The sequence below is a fragment of the Perna viridis genome, chromosome 11 (assembly GCF_037379345.1).
Source record: "Perna viridis isolate PV_CMFRI_1.1 ecotype Kerala chromosome 11, ASM3737934v1, whole genome shotgun sequence".
In the NCBI taxonomy this organism is placed as follows: domain Eukaryota; kingdom Metazoa; phylum Mollusca; class Bivalvia; order Mytilida; family Mytilidae; genus Perna; species Perna viridis.
This window is the reverse complement of record NC_142455.1, coordinates 27075709-27097462: the sequence shown is the minus strand read 5'-3', so window position 1 is coordinate 27097462 and position 21754 is coordinate 27075709. Positions and strand designations below refer to the sequence as shown.

At 31.6% G+C, this 21754-nt stretch overlaps 1 protein-coding gene across 1 annotated transcript; it reads right to left on the bottom strand.

Moving 5' to 3' along the window:
* Positions 1-4932: 4932 nt before the first annotated feature.
* On the bottom strand, positions 4933-21675 carry LOC148603553 (UPF0538 protein C2orf76 homolog). Its single transcript, XM_088551664.1, has 5 exons — positions 21420-21675; positions 16703-16753; positions 14192-14229; positions 12317-12395; positions 4933-6056 (listed from the first exon to the last, which is right to left on the bottom strand). The coding sequence occupies exons 1-5, from the start codon at positions 21544-21546 to the stop codon at positions 5980-5982; spliced, it is 372 nt and encodes a 123-aa protein (XP_088407790.1). The 5' UTR covers positions 21547-21675; the 3' UTR covers positions 4933-5979.
* Between the last annotated feature and the right edge of the window lie 79 nt (positions 21676-21754).

The window sequence follows — 21754 nt, the reverse complement described above, 5'->3', positions numbered from 1 at the left end:
TCCACACATTTCCATGTGCTTTACTGGTTCTCGCTTGTATTCTACGAAAATGAAGTGTAATGTAGTAGTCAGTCGAGAACCAACTTATCCATGCGCTAGATTTCAGCAACTGGGAGCGTTCTTTAATTGGACACATTACTGAGTGAATTTTATGGCGTGTTCATTAATTTTTTTTGCTTCAGGTCATTTTTTGACCTTACATTAAAAGGGAATGATTGAGACCTTGTACCATTACAGATACGCGCGCAGGCCCTGTCCACAGTCAGGGTATGTTTGCCATTAATGTGTCTCGGTGTCATTACTTGACTTTTAAGTTTATTTCGAAGAGTGTCATTGTTCTGTTACCGTGGATTTTATTACCTTTGTTGTTGGAGGATTTGCGATTATAACTTAAAGGTGTGTTTACATTTATTGAAGACCTTTTGGTGACCTATGTTAGTATTTACTATTTTCATAAAGGCTATACGATGGTGCAATTGTTGCGTTTCATCATATCTGTTTCTTTTCTATATGTAACATCAATGTTCTTTGGGTTTATTGTTTTTCTTTGGTATAAGTGATATACGCATGTACCACCCTTTGTAAATGTTTTGGTGGTTTGATTTGAGGAGTTTCTTTTTATCATTCATTTTTTAAACCCTATTACGCGTAGTGGCGAGTTTAAGTGTCACATCCGTCGTTTTCATTGACAATAGTGTGCCCGTCCGTCTGCCCTCATGTGATAACTGTGGAATAAATTGAAGGACGTTGATTTCAAACTAAGCACATTAGTTTAGAAATATATAGTACTGTTATGCGAAAGTTTGATTTTGAGAACAATTCCATTTTGAGTAAATTCTCCAGTTATAGTGTTTGATACTTTGGTAGTACTGTGGTTTCTAGATGATGAGATGAGAAATGACCGAAAAATGTTTTTTGCAACATTACTCAAATTTTGTTTCATTGAAAGTTTTAAGTATAAGATGCAAGATCATTTTCACATATGCGTGTGGTACCCTCCGCCATTCATTGCATATCTTTATAATTGTTAGATGTACATATATTTGTTAATTGTTTCAAATGGTGGTGGGAATTATCATGGTTTACACGAAGGTTAGTATTGTAACTGACACCATTAAATTTCCATTCACAAACAAGTAATTATTTTATAACACACTGTGTATGTTTAAAAAGTACTTTTTAAACTGCGAGTTGACACAGAGGGTTGACTTATCATCTACTCTAGTATGTTTTATGTTCTAATCTAGGTAACAAAATTCTGCGATGAGCGTACAAAATTGATAAGGGATCCTAGCAAGTAACTTTACTTTTAACAGTTGCACACACATCACGATACTCTATATACAGGGGAAGTAATAAATTCAGCCCTGTTCTGTGATTCGTGATATTTGCGTAAATTAAGCTGGTACTGATTTTGGTTGAGCAGGAAATCTTTACCCTACCGAAGCACCAAATTTTACTTAATATTACAAATGCTGCGCATGGTTTGTGTTTTCCCCTGATTTGTATAAAGAAATGCTTTGAACTTTGTATTTGTTTCCTTATCTTCAGTTTTCATATTCAATTGTATTTTATTCTTTTGCCTTCGTGTGTATCGTGGATCGTATTTGTTTCCTGTCTTCATCAGATAAGGTACGACGCATGAGTTTTTTAAAATATTGTTTTTCCATATGGTTTGTAATACAAAGTTTTCGTAATAGTTTTCTCTGTACCTGCTAACTACAACCACTTAATATTTTGACAGATATTTATATGTGTAAATAAAGAAAAGTTGCTACTGTGATAATTACATAAAAATGTTTCGCTTACTAAAGTACATAAATGATTTTCATGAACAAATAATAGCTAAGGACGTTAAGAGATTCCTTAGTTGGTCAGGATCATATATTACAAATACAAAGTATTGAGTATATATCCTTAGTACGAAAACGACAATTACACCAAATAAGGGAACTGTCAGCTGATCGTCAGCGTCACCCATATCGTGCGTTTGATTGGTTAACATTTTTTCTTGGGGGGGGGATTTGTGTAGTTTATATCCACACAGACAGTCAAATTATTTCCTTGAAGCTACGTTGTCTTAGTTTTGTAATGAACGAAATGAAGCGTGTAACGGATATACGGAAAGTGCTATCTTTTTCAACTTAACTGATATAGTGCTATTTAACAGTATTGTGGAATCTGATTTCAGACTCGATGAATGTCAACTTCATGTTTGATTAAAATCCGATTTAAAAGAGTTATTTTGACCACGTATGGTTTGTGGGCTGAGAGGGTATCCTTCAGAAAGCTTCGCCAATAGTTTTTCTTTATTTCAGTTTTGGGACAGCTAGATCTCGCACAAAGAAGACAGCTCATTGTAGCAAAAAGTTGTATAATTATAACTTAATGTGCAACCGCAAAAAAAGTAACAACCTAACAGCGCAGGGCCCGGTTTTATAAAAAAAAATTCAAGTTGATTTTCCTCGAATCCTTGAGTTTTCCCTCAAATATCCAATTTCAAGCAATCTGATTGGTTGAAATTTCATTTACGGAAATATTTTGAGATTTTCTTATGAAACCCAAACCTGACGAATTAAACAGTCAAACAAATATACTTTGAGGTATCATACGGTGAACTGTAGTGCCAATTAAAGTTTCATAACGGAGTGAAAGGTTTCGATTTTACATCTAAAGCCAAACCGACTAATCCACACTAGGTAAGGTTTTCATTTTACACAGAAAGCCCAGCCAATGTCAGTTATAAAATTTCACCACATTAAGTAAGATTTTTATTTTACATAAAAAGCCCAACCAATGTCAGTTATAAAATTTCACCACACAGAATAAGATTTTTATTTTACATAAAAATCCCAGCCAATCCCAAATATAAAATCTGCAGGTCATGTACGTTAATCTAAAACCGGGTAATCGGAGTGTGATGAAAGAACCGCGATATGTTTCTTTGTTCAAATTGACAGTATTTAGATTAATGCCAACATGACTTATTTGATAACATTTCTAAAACTTAAACTATGCTCTCATTCACCCGAACTAAACGATAAAGTACATAGGGAATCCCATATAGTACTCCGGAGGTTAAAAGTGCTAAGTTTTTTGCTGAACCGATGCAAAATGATTAAGTACTAATTTTTATCAGTTAAAAAGCAAATAAACGAATGACGTTTCTTTTTATTTAAACGTAAAAGCAATTACATTTTATACGAGAGCGGAACCGAATGTACAAATGCACCCTTAGCTGGGGCGGATCCAGAGATTTTGAAAAGGGGTCCAGAAAAAGGGAAGGGGGTGCCAGTCTATTATTTGCTTATTATGGTCAAACTTTGAACTTTCAACAAAAGGGGGTTTAAGTCGCCAAAACCCCTGGATCTGCCACTACTTGGAAATGTAATGCTGAATTATCAGTTTGTGACTAAAGATTTTGTAAACGTCTCTGACTATAATTTATCATTTCTGTTCATTGTTTACAGTATGTATAGCACATTATAAGATGTGATTACTCAAAGCACTTTAAAATATTTACCCATATAAAAAATCACACTCAGAAAATCAAAATTTTGAACAAAAAAGCTCTAACGAAACAAAATCGAATTGGAAATATACAGAAAGAAATATGCACAACATCATTTAGATTAAATTAAATTTTGGAACAAAACCCTTATTAATATATATTCTATATTGAAATCCATTCACAGGAACAGTCCTGAAAAGTGAAATGTTTAAGACAAGAACTAATATGCTGGATCCAAACAACTTTTAATCTTAATTTATAAGACATGATAATCCCTTCAAAGAAAACAATGAGTCTTAATATTGGTTAAATGTATATATATTGAATACTGATATTTTTGTAAAGATTTTAAAGTTTTTTAGCAGTTTGTAAGATAATCTCTCTCTCTCAGTGTTACTGTTATTGATAAGTTTCAATGTTTGTAAAATAGTAATACCTTATGTTGAGTTACCTAGCCTGTTGTATACCACTAACATTGGCTGTTTTTAGTGGAGTCCAAGTTGCTAATTTACATTTGTTACTTTGTATGTATTATTTTGGTTATTTTATATGTTCTTTGTTGTGTGTATTTGTTTTACATAGTCTTTGGATAACTTTCTTTTGATTTCCACTAGAATCTTGGTTTCCTTGATTACTCTAAAATAAATAGATTGTTAATGAATGTAAGTATGAGTTAATACTGACCAGTCTTACAGATACTGTAGTTTCTCTGCCAGTATGAGTTAATACTGACCAATCTGACAGATGCTGTAGTTTCTCTGCCAGTATGAGTTAATACTAGCCAATCTGACAGATGCTGTAGTTTCTCTGCCAGTATGAGTAAATACCGACCAATCTGACAGATGCTGTATATGAGTTAATACTGACCAATCTTACAGATGCTGTAGTTTCTTAGCCAGTATGAGTTAATACTGACCAATCTGACAGATGCTGTAGTTTCTCTGCCAGTATTAGTTAATCCTGACCAATCTTACAGTTGCTGTAGTTTCTCTGTCAGTATGAGTCAATACTGACCAATCTGACAGATGCTGTAGTTTCTCTGCCAGTACATTTTAGTTCTCGTAGATTTTGTTTTTCATCTGTAGACCTTTTTGTGTTCCTGACTTGATTTGTCGACATATTTCCATTCATTTATACTTTCAATATTGCTATCTCTTCCAAACTCCTCCATGGACAGTTTTGTATATGCAGGCATTTTGTTTATACAGGTTAACATTGTATTTTACCAGTATGGTGCAACTATAGAAGATGTCTGGTTTTGTAAGGTTTGCAGATTTTTCAAGGGTCTGGTTTACAAAGGGTACAGTACAGATACATTCTATGGAGTATGGTTTGATAACAACCAATAAAATTTCTGTAACATTTTAAACAAAGGGTACAGTACAGATACATTCTATGGAGTACGGTTTGATAACAACCAATAAAATTTCTGTAACATTTTAATATCAAACTGACCATAGAAAAGGCAAGTTAACAATGCTGTAATGTCTTAATGCATAAAAATAACACAAAAAACTTCTTATAACACACAGTGGCAGATCCAGGGGAGGGCTCCAGAAGTTTGAATATCCCCGTTCTTGTTTTAATTTTTTTTGGATTTTGTGCAAAATTTGGACAAAAATGAGCAAAAAATAGCCTGAACCTCTCTTTAAAGAAAATCTCTGGATTCAAACCCCTTATACAGCATTGTCCCTCATTCCAAAGATAAACAATGTCAGCAATTTTGTTCTTTTGCTTGTGAAAATAAATACTTGAATTCCAGATGCATTGTAACTATCTTAAATGCATAAACAGACAAAAAAAATATTTTTTACAGCATTATCTTCCATTATGGCATCAAATATAAAAACCAGATGGCACCATTTGAACTGAGTTGATATACAAGGCCTAACAAACACCCACACAATACTGAAGTTTTATTTTACTTCAAGTCAATTGGATATTTCTAATGTTTTTGAAATCGAAGATTTGCAATTGGTTTTATGAGGAGAGGGCTTCAAATCAAACCTATCTCAAGTGACCTAGAAAGAGAAAATTATAGTCACATTTATATACAGGTAGATATTACATAAAATTCACTACACAATAAAGAAATAAATAATCTTTTAAGATAAATCATTGCTTAATACAAGATGTGGCTATGGCAGATTTTACTGAACAACTGAATTGATTAAAATAAGATTACATAAATAAAGATTACATGAATAAAGATTACATAAATAAAGATTACATGAATAAAGATTACATGAATAAGAATACCAGTGAATACATCCAAAGTAGAATCATGACAATACAGGCTATTGTGAAAAAAATTGTGGTAAACAATAAACCTCAATCAACATTTCTATCTAAATTCTCCATCAGTAAGTATCAAATGGTTGTCTCTTTCAATGAGCCCTTGTTCATGGAAATCTATCAATAAAAATCAAGTGTTTTCCTGGCATCTTAATCATTCAGATGTGAAGGCTTCACCAGACAAGATGGGGGTTTGCTTGGTACTTTCTATAATCTTCCATCTTGAAAAATGACAATTCTGTTTCATCCTCTGCAATAAAAATAGGATAAAGTAAATGATGAAAGATTAATTTCAGGGGAGAATTCAGGAGATTAGAAAAAGGAGGTTTCAGGAATTCAATGTTATTACATTGTATTTTCTCATTTTGAACAAAATTAACAACAATAGGGGGGTTTCCACCTTGGACCTGCAACAGAATTTTACAATGCACCATCAATTAAACTGCTACATTTTCTTATCAAAACTAGTAAGCCTGACACGAACAACAAGACTTGCTACTAGAAGTTCAACAACGTTGTCATAAGTATGGTGACCTTATAATCAGGAAACATTGTCATAAGTATGGTGTCATAAGTATAGTGACCTCATAATCAGGAAACATTGTCATAAGTATGGTGTCATAAGTATGGTGACCTCATAATCAGGAAACATTGTCATAAGTATGGTGACCTTATCATCAGGAAAAATGAAAAAAAATCTTAGTTAGGAAATATTTGGAAAGATGACACACTGTAAAAACTGGAAAGATTGATAGATTGTTGGAGTTTAACGCCGGGTAACACAGCATTTCAGCTATATTCAGGCGAGAAAAACTGGAAAGAAGAGACATGGTATAATTTAAAGCTATTTATGATTTACCAAAGACAAATGCATTTATTTCTATGGATGGGAAGATGAAGCATTGTAATCACACAATAACAAATATTCCTTAGGCAAAAAAAATAATAGTCTTGTTCCCTGCTACCTGCAAGAAAAAAAATAAAGTAGGTAGGAAGGAAAATTATTTATGTTTCAAAAACATTTTACATTGACTTAATGTGGGAAACAATCTAGACTTTAATGTTGCTTCAGCCAAAATGGTTATTAAATGTTGAGGGTAGGCACAAAAAATAGGGTAGGTAGGGTAGCAGGAAACAGACATATTTTTTTTTTGCCTTATCTACATTATTGAAACTAACTGTTTTAAAAATATTCCCAAACCACAAAATAGTCTTTTTTTTTATTATGATTTGTTAGCAGTCCACCAAACAGTCAGACCTCACGGTATAATATAATTTGGGAAAAAAGTTAAATGCCCTCTCTATAAATGATGATAAGTTATTGATGGGTAATTTAACATTTATTACTGTCAACATATTAGTTTTCACACTTGCTAATTTAAACTTTTGTGGTTATCTATTATCACTGTTTCAACAAATGATAAGTGTTATGTAGCATCCAAAATCAGTATCAAGGGTATTACTTCTTGCGATGTTCTTTCCCAGTGTTCTAGGATGCCTATTTCCTATTACCTGGGAGAAGTGAAATTTGGGTCAGGGAAAGTTAGGTACTTAGTTACACTTTCCCTTGGCAAGTTGAAAACTTCATATACTGTAAGGATTTGTTTTGTAAGGAAAGCAGTCATTGACTGTGGGAAAGTTGATTTTATATGGATTTTTCCTCAATTTCTGAAAAATCCTAAAACACTGTTTCCATCATGAAAATAGCAAAAATATAGTAAACCATGAAAATTAATTTGCTTACAGCATATAAAATCCATTTCATGTGCTGGATGGTCAAATTCTTTGTCAACACATGGCCTTCATCAAATGGCTATTGACCTTATGAAAGTTCCTTCTATCACTGTCACATTAATTGATCATGTTGACAGTACTAATCTAACAGATATTGTTGATGTAACAGTACCATAATAATTATTTAATTAACTTCATTGCATTATAAGGAGAATGGATATGGTGAATACGTCAAAAAGATAACTGGATATGGCGAATATGTCAAAGCGACAACAACTAAACCAGGATGAACTATGTCAACTCAAGGCCACCCATAGATCTTCAATGAACAATAAGGAAACCCTCACACCACAGGGCATGCTGTAGCTGGCCCCAAAACAACATTATACACAGATACAGCAAAATAGTTGCTTATGTGAACATATTTACTAAGCTTATTAAAGGTAAATCAGATAACTTATTCACACTTTGATATCCAATACAGAAACTTTAAACAATTTAAAAACTGACAGGCTCTTTAAAATCAATCATTTGATGTCATATATGAACTAAGTGACCCAAATGAAGAAAATGATATGTGGTACTATCTAGTTGTTCATGTGTTAGATAAAAATTCACTTATTGTTATCAAATCAGTGAATGTTGCATGCTGTGTGGTGCTCAGAATACCCCCACTGATTTAATTGGTACAGTAAACAGGAAGAAGATAAGCCAGGAACCTGGAAAGGGGGAAAAGGAGACATGGTACAATCGTACAAGTCCACATGCAATAGAAATAAACAACAAAAGTATCTAAGCATTCCATCCAACAAAAGTCAAGAAATCTTTTTAAGTCGTCACTTAGTAAAATTTAACCGAACCGGTACATAATTCCAACATGATCTGTAGTTATTCATCAACTATCAAATAAATATCTGCAATCATTACGCATTTTTAAAGAGCTGTGCCTTGAGAACATGATATGCCCTTTGCCTGAGCACAAAAACAGGAAAACCACAAGACGGACAGGGTGACTGCATTATAGCTGTTGCTCTGAGGGTTGGTATAGACCATTTTCACTGTAACTTTTTACTGTTTCTGACAAAATAGACATCTACAGGTTATACTGTGATTTACAGTGAAGTTTAATTAAATTCTGTCGAGTAATTTCTGAGATGCTGTGTTGACTCATTTATTAGTAGCACATTATTTTTAGCCAAAATGCTAGCTGAAGTAGACATCATTTCTAATTTAAAAAAATATTTTATCATAATTTTCTATCAATTTGTACACTATCCAGTATGTCCTTACTTAGTACAAATTTTCATGAAATTTTATTTATTAGTAAAAATGTTTTACAAACATTCAAGAAATTGACATGGTAAAAATATAATACTCATTGCAACTTTGTAGGCTGGGGTATAAAAATTGATCCAATGGTAGCCAGAATGGATTGTAATAAGACAGTCACCATAATTTTAAATTTCTAAAAATCAAAATCTAAAGAAAAGGATTGTCACTTGACAATAAAAATTGAAATAGTAAAGTTAACGTAATACACAAACAAACATAAGTGACGCATGCACATTGTTTAAAGTACAAAATATAACTTGTACAACAATCTCAAATTTTAAGCATATTTTACTTTATCAAATAACATAACTCTCAAACTATCAAGGTGTCATATTTAAATTTAATCTGGTCTGTCTGTATAAGTGCGTCAAAATAAATAAAAACATTAAGTTGCACTTATTGTCCTGATAGGAATAACTCCACTCATTCCATACAGTGAAAAATGGGAAAGTTCTGGGAAATAGGAAATTGATATCTGACAGCAAGCAGAACTGCCTACATCTCTTGCACTGTCTATATTAAGTCACAAGCCACATTTGATATCAATCTATCTAATGACTGCTAAGATTTTTATCTGTCATTCTATATCATAAGTGAACAATGGCAAAGTTCCACAAATTGCGCAGCAACCAAAATGTATACTTACAATATATACCCCATCTATATGAAGCCACGCACCAAAGGGGTTAATTTACTAATGCTAGTTTCAGGCCTACTACTTTGCTGAAGTTTCAACTTACTATTTGAAATTTTCTATTTACAAATTTTAAGCTAAAATACTCTGAATACTAATATACAGAATATACAAGCTGTTGTGTTATAATTTGGTCACCAGGAGGGTATAAACAAGCATTTACAGCAATGAAAATTTGTTTGTAACGAAGGCACATATTCAACAAGTGAATTATGCAATTTTCAAGTTTATTTGAAGCACTACAGTTTTTGGGGCTGCTTATAATATTTTCTGAACAAACTCCTTTAAATTCAATCCATCTATTGGGTGACAAACTTCAGACTGACAGCATGATAAACACACGATGGATGGACAGACAAGGTGATTTCATTATACCAACTACTTGTTGAATTGGACAACGTCTGTTTGCACCAATTGGATAAAAAATAGTAGTTAAATTGTGCCCCCCAAAAATTTTCCACAGTTTTTTTTGTCAGATAAAGACTACCTTTAGCGCCAAATACAAATAAGAAAAATTAAAAATCAATTAGATAAAAATCTAAAGTAAAACAATCATAAAATAAAGAAACTGAGTTAGAAATGAATAAATCAAAGATAAGAAACATAAAAAATACATACATATATATATAGGAAGGTCTGAAAAATCCCCAACGATGTTAGAACTCTCAAATTTGCGATGCAAATTTGTGACATCTATGGCAACACCGCCTGCACAAAGTCCAGCGCCCTAGACCACTTGGCCAGCTAGGCTATAAAAAATATAGCTTTCGCTGGCCGGGTCATTCCTCCGTGTAGGTTTAATCTAGGGCTGTAACTTAGTACACGATGTATGGTAGTACGGGACAGTTCATTTTAGATGTTATTATGTAGGAGAGAGGATCAAATTAATGATGCATGTCACAACAAATCAAATTTATACAAACGTCTCAGAATGTGACGACTCTATTTGCTACACTGCTCCATTGGATCAAATTAATACAGGGAAGATAACGTAAACTTACAGAAGGGTCTTAAAAATTCCCAACGATGTATATATAAAAAATTTATCTATATAGTGACCAATTGATCCAATAGGGAGAAATAGATGTCAATATTAGGAAGATTGAGTCAAATAGAGGGAAACTAGTGGTACTTGTCAATGGACTTAAATTCAGAAAAGGCTTTTGTTAAAAAAAAACGTGTAATCATTTGTATTTCAATTTTCAACTTTAAGTTTTAAAATTAACATAAAAGAAAGGAGAAATCACGTATGTGTAAATGGATGAATACCAGTAGTTCTTTTATTTTACAATGGATAAAGTATTGCTCATCCGTGTGTCGCTAACATGTCTCTTAGCTGTTTGAAAAAAGAAGGCCATATTCATTGGTTTACTGATGTAACTTTGTAATGCAGTCATTTAGATTGACTTAAAATATAACTGAGTTATGATTGACATAAATATATGCTATCCTATTTTGCAGGAGAAACATGATGGCATTTTACTGTGAAATCCTGAACTGTGAATGTTTTAACAGATGCTACATATTCAAGTGTAATGCATGGAACACTGGATCACATACATGAAATGAATGCTCAAAAACTTGAAAGACGAATACTCAGATCTGCATGTTAAAGTAAAGCAACAGATCAAATTTTAGAGAAGCCATCTAAAATTATTTCTTCAGTAATAATGAAAATGGAGGAAAAATACATGGATATAAGAATGGACATTATATCCCACTTGTATTTTGTGTGCTTCCTTCGAAATCGGCAAATGTTCACTCACTTGAACACCTAGAGGAGAAGGGTCTGTATTTACATTATTGAACTAAAATAAAGTCTTATATTTCTTATAATCTTTATAATTATACTTTTCCAAAGAGATGACCAACCAATTATAAAGAGATTAAAAAAATAAAATGGTGAATAAGATACGATAACCCCAGCACACTTCTAATGTAGCACTAAAACAATATCAAATATAAATTGACCTGTATTCTGGTGCAAAACGATTATTAATTAATTGACACAATTTAACTATGAAAATTGAAAAGTAAACTGGCACAAAAGGAAAATGACCATTGAATTTCATTAAGTTTACACTCTGTAATAAATGATAGTAAACTTTTTAAGTCTTATTTTTGCATGATTTACTTTTTTTAAAGGGCATGACTCTAAAAACAGTGACATTTTTACACCATTAATTTGATACCAATCTTTCTTTTACTTGTTCTAAAAATACAACAATGAACATACCTAAAATCAAACCAGCCAAATGAGATCTACAAGTTTTGCATGGGAAGGTACATACACAGTGTGGCTTGGTTAAATACTGAAATTGTCCACTGAACAAGAGCCAAGAATGATACTTTCCAATTCTTTTGCAAGCCTCTAACTTTAATTTGTTATGCACAATCACATCTACATTTCAGCACAAACACTTTGTTAATATCTTTACATTCAGAATAATTAATCTCCAGACCTTACTGAAGGTGTCTACCAGTTTTTATTTAGTGAATTTATTTTTCAAGTTATACATGTACATGTAATAACGAAACTTGGTCTGTTTGGTCATTTAAATTAACTTCTTCATAGTACAGCAATCAATAGGGTGGAGGCAGGAGATCTTTTCATCAGAAGATTTACACAATGTTATTTACCCGGTAACAAAAGTCAATTTTACAAGAAAGGCAAGCAGAAAATTTTGTTAAAGGTAACAATTTTTTGACAGTCTCTGCTTAGTTTTAAGAAATACTGAAAAATTACTTACTGACTCCAGCCTCTTGTAAAGTCTGGTCATGTTCTAGAATCAGGTGGTCATTTTCAATATCAATAACTGGATCATTGCTCTGAAACAATGAAAGAAAAACAAATTTCACTTTGCACTTGCAAAAATAAGAAACTGCCAATTGTCGAAAAATCAGAAAAAATAGAGTATCAAAAATTAAAAAAGCTAGGCTATATAGCAGTGACTGAGATTGGGCCATTTTCAAATGCAATCAAAACTGAGTCATTCCTTAACATTCTTTGGTATTTTATTTTATTCATTTTAATTTGACAAGGGGCAATTTCATCTACAATGTAATAAAGGGTGCATGGTAGCCTTATCACTGCTATGGGTTGATTTAAATCACTGAAATAAGTCAAAAATTCAGTTATCACTGTTCTAATTTATTTCTTATCAAACCTTTCATTTCCAATTTTCGACATATTCAACAACCAAAATTGTTCTGACAATTTTAATTTATGTCAAAACAACACAAAGTTGTGTATACAGACAATAAAAACTAAACATATAGTACATGGAAGCATAAAACATAGATTTCATAATGGGGAACCATTGGTAGATTCAGAAGAGTGGATGAGATATTTGTGCCCTCTTTGAAAAAGGAATATTTATTTATCTTCTACAAACTTTACCCAAAAATATTTTCATTCAAGGCTCTGTTAGTAACCAATTAATATGTTTACATCCCCAACCTAAAATATTGGATCTGCCCCTAGTGAGCAAAAGCACAATGTCTGTCTGACAGCACTTTTAGGTTGTTTAAATCAAGCATGTGTCTAGTTTCCAGGAACCTGCATAATTTGGGGCTCTTTGATACTAGTATTTCAACATGGACTTGCAGGGCCCTCGTTCTAGATTTCATAAACAAGTCTCCATTACAGATGCAAAATATTTGGGAATAAATCCATTTTACATGGGTTTAAAGAGAAAGGAAGGGTAGAATTAAATTATCATGAATTTTTCTCGCTTCAAGATTTTTTTCCACGTTTTTATCCAAGCTTTCCCTAAAAATCAAGCCAATTAAGAAAAAAGGTGATAAGTTGTCAGAATAATTTGTCGACATCTTTAACAACCTAAAATCTCTCAGAAAAAAAATGATAAAAAGACCAATAAAAGTGTATCTTCAGTTTCCAATGGAATGAAATTAGTTAAAAATTTAGTTAGGTTCTACTAAAAAAATGTCAAACGAATTTATTTTTGACTCCATGTAATTACATTTAACCAATCCATATTTTTCTATACTTTTCCAACTTCGTTCATTATTCTTTGGTTCTCAAATCACAAATGAGATATACTGAATGCACTGACTCTATGTATGTGAAGAAAGTTTACACACACACACAAAAAAAAAAAGTATAATCACCATCTGCATGATTCTAAGAAGGACTTGTACATGTACTTAAAAAGAATAAAAACTGAAACAATTATCAAGAGACTGTCCATGTAAACCCTATTATAAAGGCAACGCACAGTTAATTAAATCCCAATATATTTTTTGTTCCAACGTAATGTTTAACTTGACATTATGAAGTCAGAAAGAACAGTCAAGTGGATGACTGAGAATATATGTTCAAAGTTTCCTAACAAATGTACTAAACAGAACAAAGAATTATTCCCAATAATTTTCCTGTAAATTATGAACAGAACAAAAATTATTTCCCAATATTTTAAAGATTCTAGTGCTTTCTGTGTATTTTATTTCATTCTTTCTATTTCAGTAAATTTCAAACCAACACTCATTATTTAGAAATTAATGGATGATTTTTTTTAAAACAAAATTTGCTTGTGTCACCTTCTGCCTGGGTCTGACACAGACACTCTCTTAATAATTGAGTAATCTTATTTTTTCCACTGTACCTTTGCTCCATGGGCTGTATGGCTTATCTTCAAAGTATCTACAAATATGTACAAAATGTATCATCATCATTACAAACAAATATACATATATACATTCACAATAAAGTTTAATGTGAAATGGTTCATATCTGTATGACACACTGAGAATATAAAAGTGATGTTTTCTTCATTAAGGGGCAATATCTCAAAAAATGTACCCAATTCATCAATTTCAGTTTTTATACATCATTTTAACAAATGAAAGTTTCAAATAGCTGAAGGTTTGGTCAATTAGTGGATTCAATAAAAAGTGATATGTAACAGTATTTTTGTCATGCAAGAGTGATAACTTGAGCAAAAAGTAGTATGTACATATTAACTTGATTTTCAAATGAAAAAAAAAAAACTTCTAAAATTTCAAAAAATTATAGTAAAATTCAAATTTCATTGTCATCTAATCTAATGAGGTTTATGATAAATAATTCATTACCTATGCCTAATTATAGCTTTCATAATGAGAGAAAGCTGAATATCACAAAATGTCAACTCAATTTATCTTATTTCAACATCAGTATGATGATACTGATGTTGAAATTGAATAACACATGTTGATATTTTGCAATATTAAAATTTCACAAGTTATAAAACTTTTCTCTTTGATTCCTCTGGAATATTTGGCCATTTAACTGACATTCGTCATCTGTCATGGCAGAAATTTTAGTGATTGTCCATTTATGACGTCACCAGTTGTTATGAGAACTAATAACATAAGAAACATCACAATGTTAATTTGGACCAATCAGATTTTATCGACTAGGTGTCACATTATCACACAACAACCAATGAAAACAGAAATTTTTCATATCACTAGATCATATCACATTGTACCACAATGTGATATCGCAAAATATCTAGCAGTTATAGGAGTAGATAAAACAACCAAATCGCAGATAAACAGCTAATGCAACCTAAGGATGAATACATGTATATATATATAATTCAGGAGTCCCTAGTCCTCAGTTCTGAAGAAACCCTTTCAAATGGCTAGATTATGGTAAAAGAAAGATGAATTTGAGCCTCCCTGAACTTATTTCTATTGAATTTGACAGTTACAGTAGACTAAATGTATCCAAAAGGATTAGCCATATTGCATAGTTCGTCACAATTCCATTCTAATTAGAAATGCTGTAAGGACAGTCACCAAAGAGAAAAAGCAAGTACATGCAGCATCCTCACATTGGATTATCTCCCCTTACCAGCATCCCAGTTCTCTTTTTTATGCATATTCTTGAAGAATACCAAATCGTCTTAAAAATGCCATTATTTCAAATCGATTAACAAGTTTGAGTTTTGGCTTATAAGATGTGCACGCATAAAATAAATTGGATGATCTCCCCTGCTAGGGATCAGACTATAAATATTTTCAAAATAATTATAATGCTTGACCTTCCTAGTTTTATTGAAATTTGCCAACAATTTAGAAGGCGAAACAAAAATAAATAAAACTCTTAAATTGAATAATATCCCCTTACATGGATCCCTTTATAATTATCTGCCATTTATGTATCTCTATACATGATCCATATCTTTCCTAAAAAGTTTCATAAAATTCTGTACTATTTTTCCTCCATTTTGTTCTCTTCGAATTTATTCTTATTTTATTTGAAATTGTTCTTTTTATTACTAGTTGTAACATGGCCTAAATCAATATAGAGTTGTTCCCCCTTACCGTACCTACCAAAAATAATTGACCCTTAACCCAAATTACATATTGCCATTCTCTGACAAGAATTTTTTAACATTTTCAAAGTAACATTTTTCACTCCTTTCAGTCCTTTGATCATGGTTTTTACAGAACCATATGTACTTTTGGGGGCAAAATATAATTTCCCTACCTTTGGTACCCAAAGTCAAGAGGTATGATTGGGTAAGGGGTAACAAACAATATTCTAAGTGTGGCCCAAGCAACTTGTATTAATCCTTATTAAATTAAGAGGATGCATGACCAGAGATTGTGCCTATCCCTGTGTAATAAAAAGCAGGTCAGTGACTGAATTTAGAAGAACAAAAAATGTATGCTGTTTCTTTTTCTATGTGCCCTCATTATCCCTACACACTTAGATGATTAAGATTTTCAGTGATCCCTAGATTTGCTGTTCCTGAGAGGATTGTAACTGAATAAAGTAAATGAAAATGCATAGTCATGCAAGGTTTTAACCTTAAAGTTTGGCTTGGTAGTCCACAGCTTAAATTTAGGTAAGCAATATGTATAGTTCTTTACAATCACAGTTGAAATTTTAGTAGCCCACACCAAATTTAAGTTGCCATTGGCAAGTGGGCCCATGCTAATTTTAAACCATGGTCATGGAGTGACATTTTGGCTGCTGATATAAAAAGCATGTCAAAATGCAAATATAGCTTAAATATTTTTCCTTACAGAACATATGCATATACATGATGTACTACTAAAGCATCATAAAGAGAGGGAGCACAGCACATATCTATTTGCTATTTTTCATGGTACTTACTTACCAAAGCTATATTTCTTGAATGGAAGTGGGATTCCAGATCTTGTTGTGAGGTCTGAAAGTGATAGATAAACAACAATAAAGCAATTAAGTTTCAAATCAAGTTAATTTGCTTGAATGAATTATACACATTTGTAACTTCGCATAAGATGCATGTATGAACCAGTTGATGTCTTGTTTTTCTTTAATATTCAGAATATTAAAATTAAATAGACCATGAAAATGTCTGTCTTGCATTAAACTAGAGTTTGAAGAAGAAAAAGAAAAAAACTAGCAGGGATATTCTAATCATTCAGATCTACTTTAAAGTGTGGAGGGTCCTGGACTTTTGCAAGTTTCAAATAAAAAATCTAGAAGATTCAAGAGAAGCAAAATTCAACATTAACCTATCAATTATAATGGTTGAAGGTCAAGGACCAATGTAAATAAAATTTTAAAGGTACAAGGTCAGAAATTGAAGGTCATGGACCTAGGACCACCACTAATTCAAAGCCCTGAACGAGAATGACAAAAATAAACTTAAATCAATTTCAAACCTATTTATCTGATATGTTTTTGTGTATTGTAGTAAGGAACAGGGATATTATTTATTAAGCCTAAAATTAATAAAGTTAATCATCTAACATGCTGTATACTATAAATAACCAAAAATTTATGAAATAAAGGTAGACAAACAATATTCTCAACAACACCTAGTTGGAAATGAAGCCTATATACATGTACAATTTGTGTACATTTTTAGTTTTTTTACACAAACAATATTTTCTGTTATACAATATGTTAAATTAATCATTAAAATTAATACAGTAATGGCTTTTTTTTGTTACCAATTTTTCTTTCAAATGTGACATCACACTTGGATTTTGATAACTGGTAACCATTCAGAGATTCCCTATGATGAAGTGGATTTATCCTTAATTAAAAAAAAATATCATAAATTTCTTTAAAAAATCAAAAGAATATTTCAAATTCCTGTATCAACTTCATAAAAGTTTTGTCTTAACAAAAAATTACAAAATATGATACACATAGCTGTAATAAAATTAAAAATAACTTCCTGGATTCTACACTAGTTAACCAAATTTATGAAGGTTCACCTACACGACTAGTGTTTTCCCCATCAATTTAAAAAAGCAGTTCTTTAACACTGGCATAGCACAGCAAAAATTTTATAGCACACTGCCCATAATGCATTAAAACTAAAATTATTTTCTGATAGCACAGGGGTGACAGTGCTGAATACAATCTAATGGTCCTTCAGACTAGTCACTATTGTATGATCCGAAAGCATAGCAACAGAAATGATAAAATATAGTGGATATATAGGTTATCTAACACTCATGCAGCTTTTGCATTATTTCATAATTTTGCATACATGTACTTAAATATCACTTTTTTTCAGTTTGAAGTCAGTTGTATAAAGTCTTTTATAGTTTTTCTGCATAAGTTGATGAATGTTAGTGCATATGATTGTTTTTTTTTGTTTTTTTTTTTTTAATTCACGCTGCACAGACCTCTGACAAATGTGTGTAAAATACTGCAGTCATGTAAATGTGATCACTACAGAGAAGTTCAGATACATGTAAGTAGTCACTGGGGCTTTAAACAGACATTACTGTATAAGACAAGTTATAAAAAATGTTTTATGTTACATTTCAGCATCATGAACTTGATGTTGCATCAATTCAATTGAAATTGCCGTCAATATGTTTGATACGTACAAAATGCCGTCAATATGCTTGATACGTACAAATGGCCGTCAATACTTGATACGTACAAATTGCCGTCAATACTTGATACGTACAAATTGCCGTCAATACTTGATACGTACAAATTGCCGTCAATACTTGATACGTACAAATTGTATGTCTAATCAACATCAAGATATTTATAAAAAGTTGTTTTTCAATTCATTTACGTAAAATATTTTTTCAGCATTTTCTGTACTTCTTTCTTAACATGTATTAGGATTTTTTAAGGGATTGAGAAGAGGATAAAGGAAAATTATATAAAGTTAGGTACTGCTTATTTTCGTAGGGATAAAATTTCAAGGTTTTGTCTTTGAAACTGTTTTCGTGGGGACAAATTTTCGTGGTTTCATGATTCAAAGATTTTTAATGGAAATGCACATAAGATGCAAACTCTCTTACAAATGTATGTCTTTTCCTCCCTGTAAACCACACAGCTTCCACTCCATGGCGAGGAAGATAGAAGAAGAATCTTTTGAATAAAGTATCTTTAGCAGTTCCTAAGTTTTCTAAGCATCAACACAGATCACAGTTAATAAAAAAAAGATATTTTGAATATGTCAAGCTCATTTATTATTGAAGTTTTGAAATCTAGAAACAGTTCATCAAGAGGATTAAAAGGCGAGTGACAATTGTTTTTAATAATCTTTTGTTATCCTCTTATTAAAAACTGGAAAAACTTTCAGTGACTCTGACCCATATGAACACTTACATTTGAAATTCATGAAAGAAATCCTTGGAGTAAATAGTAAAACTACAAACATTGCATGCTTAGCAGAACTGAACAGAACATCTCTACATCTGAAAGTTCAATTGAATATGATTAAATTCTTAAACCATACCCTTATTTCCCCTGATACACTAGTCTACGAAATGTTCAGAGAAGTTAAAAACAACAACTTGTGGATGTCCCATGTAAAAAAATATACTACATAAATTAGAATTCTGTCATCTCAACTTACAACTTAATAACCTTCAATTTTATATTAAAAGAATCAAACAAAGACTACACGATCAATTTAAGCAAAATTTAGTAGGCTCACTAGCTATGAGTGAAAAACTGTCATTTTTCCATAAAATATTTATCCTGTCTAAAAGACCCCCATATATTGATTTATGTAAATCTAAAATAGAAAGATCTATTATCAGTATATTTCTTTTGAGTGCATATACACTGGAAATAGAAAGGGATCAGTACAAAAATGTAGAGAGAAAAAAGACGTATTTGTAGATATAAATCAAGGATTTCTGAATTTTTTTTTATAAATAATTCAGTTTTCATTGTATGAACATAATAATTAATGAAATGTTAGGAAATAATGTTAGTCATACTTTGAGCAAAAACAAAATACTGAAAAGAGCATTATGAGATCCATGAAAAAAAACCCAGAAAACTGGTGATTTCTGGGAAATTTTGAAATAACAATTAATAGAACATAATAGGTATGGTTGAAATGATGGATATATTGCATAATGCTGTACTTAATAATTTTTAGAGTAGAAATAAAATTAAATATATTTATTTTAGCTATTTTTTGGTAAAAATTATGAAAAATACAACAAAAATGAAGATTTTTGGGAATTTTTAATAAAAACTCCTGGTTACATAATGCATTTTACATAAAAATGATAGGAAATATGTCCAGAATGCATAAAAAATGAAATCAATATACACAAAAATTAATGTTTTATAGACAATTCTTTAGAATAACATGGAAAATACAGCAAAAAAATGCATAAAAAATGAAATCAATATACACAAAAATTAATGTTTTATAGACAATTCTTTAGAATAACATGGAAAATACAGCAAAAAAAGGGATATCCAGGAATTTGAATAAGGAATACATAAACTTTAGATTGATTGAAATAAAAGATGAATGAGTCATTACATAATGCACTTTTACATTTGTGAAACATGCATGTACACAAAAGTCAATGTTAATGACATTTGTTGGTGAAATCATGGAATATGCAACAAAAAAAATGAGGATTTCTTGGAATTTTGAATAACGAATTAATGTAAGTTAAAACGATTGGTGTAAAGGATGAATAAGTCATTCAATGATTCATGAAAATTGGAATAATAAAAAAATTTACAATGGGTTAGAATGTCATAGGATAAGGCACTTTGAATTTTTAAAATAGGCAATATACACAAATATTAATATCTTAGACATTTTTTGGTAAAAACATGTGAAAGTACAAAAAAAAGATCTCTTTGAATTTAAGATAACAGATTTATGTAACTAACCCTATGAGAAAGTAGTAATAAATGCATTATGAAGGAACTTTAAAACTGAACTGTGTCCCAGTATAAAGGCTAAAAACCACTAATTCCACTTCCCATAGGCTTCTATGCTAATTTCACAGTATTCAATGGCTTCTCTGGACTTTACCTTAACTTTAACCTGCAGAGGACTATATATCAGCATGATTCTACATATGTCAGCTCACAATCCTCAGAATGGCATGTGGGGTTAGCAGACTTGCAGTGCAGTACTGGTCACCGGAAGTGAAGTGTCTATAAATAGCATGGGAAATCCCAGTGTTTTCACAAGATAGGGGTTTATTTAGAAATCATTATGGAGATTAGGCTTCACATCACACGAAGCAAAATGCACCTATAAAATGTACAGAAATGTTTTTTCTTTCAGAAACTGTTTAAATTTTTTAAATGAGATGAGAACTTTTTTCACAGCACTATGAGGAACAGGGGTAGTTTCTGCGTAAGACTATTTTTGCGTACGTTCCAAATGCTCATTGGTTGAATTGGTGGTCTGTAACCTAAATACACTTTAATTCTCTCTATTTTCTGGCTTTTAGCTATACTTATTATACATGTACAAGTTCAAATTACCGGCTCTGACCCTACAACCCTCTTAATTATTTTATTCCAAATCGATGAAGGAAACAAATACAAATAACAAACATGTGCAAGTAATATAAATGTTTTCATAGAAGTGTCCTCACCTTTTTGAATAAGCTCTTTGAAAGCATGTGCTGAGACTGATAAATCTACATCATGAAAAACTACATGCTTGATGTTTCTGTGCTCAAATGAACGAATAAGGCGAACTGTGACAGTGCTTTTTGACATCGGTGAATAAATAACACAAATAAGTCCCCAGAAATGAAAGGTCGATAGATCCTGTCCCCCAAATCTAGATTTTGCTGGATTTCACGTGTCCAGGGTAAACAAATCAGTGTCATCTCGTTGCTTTTAAAATGATTTGTGTACGCAGTACGTTACAAACGCAAAGATGAGTTTTATTCTATTTTTAGATCAGAATTATCTTGGTGGCAGG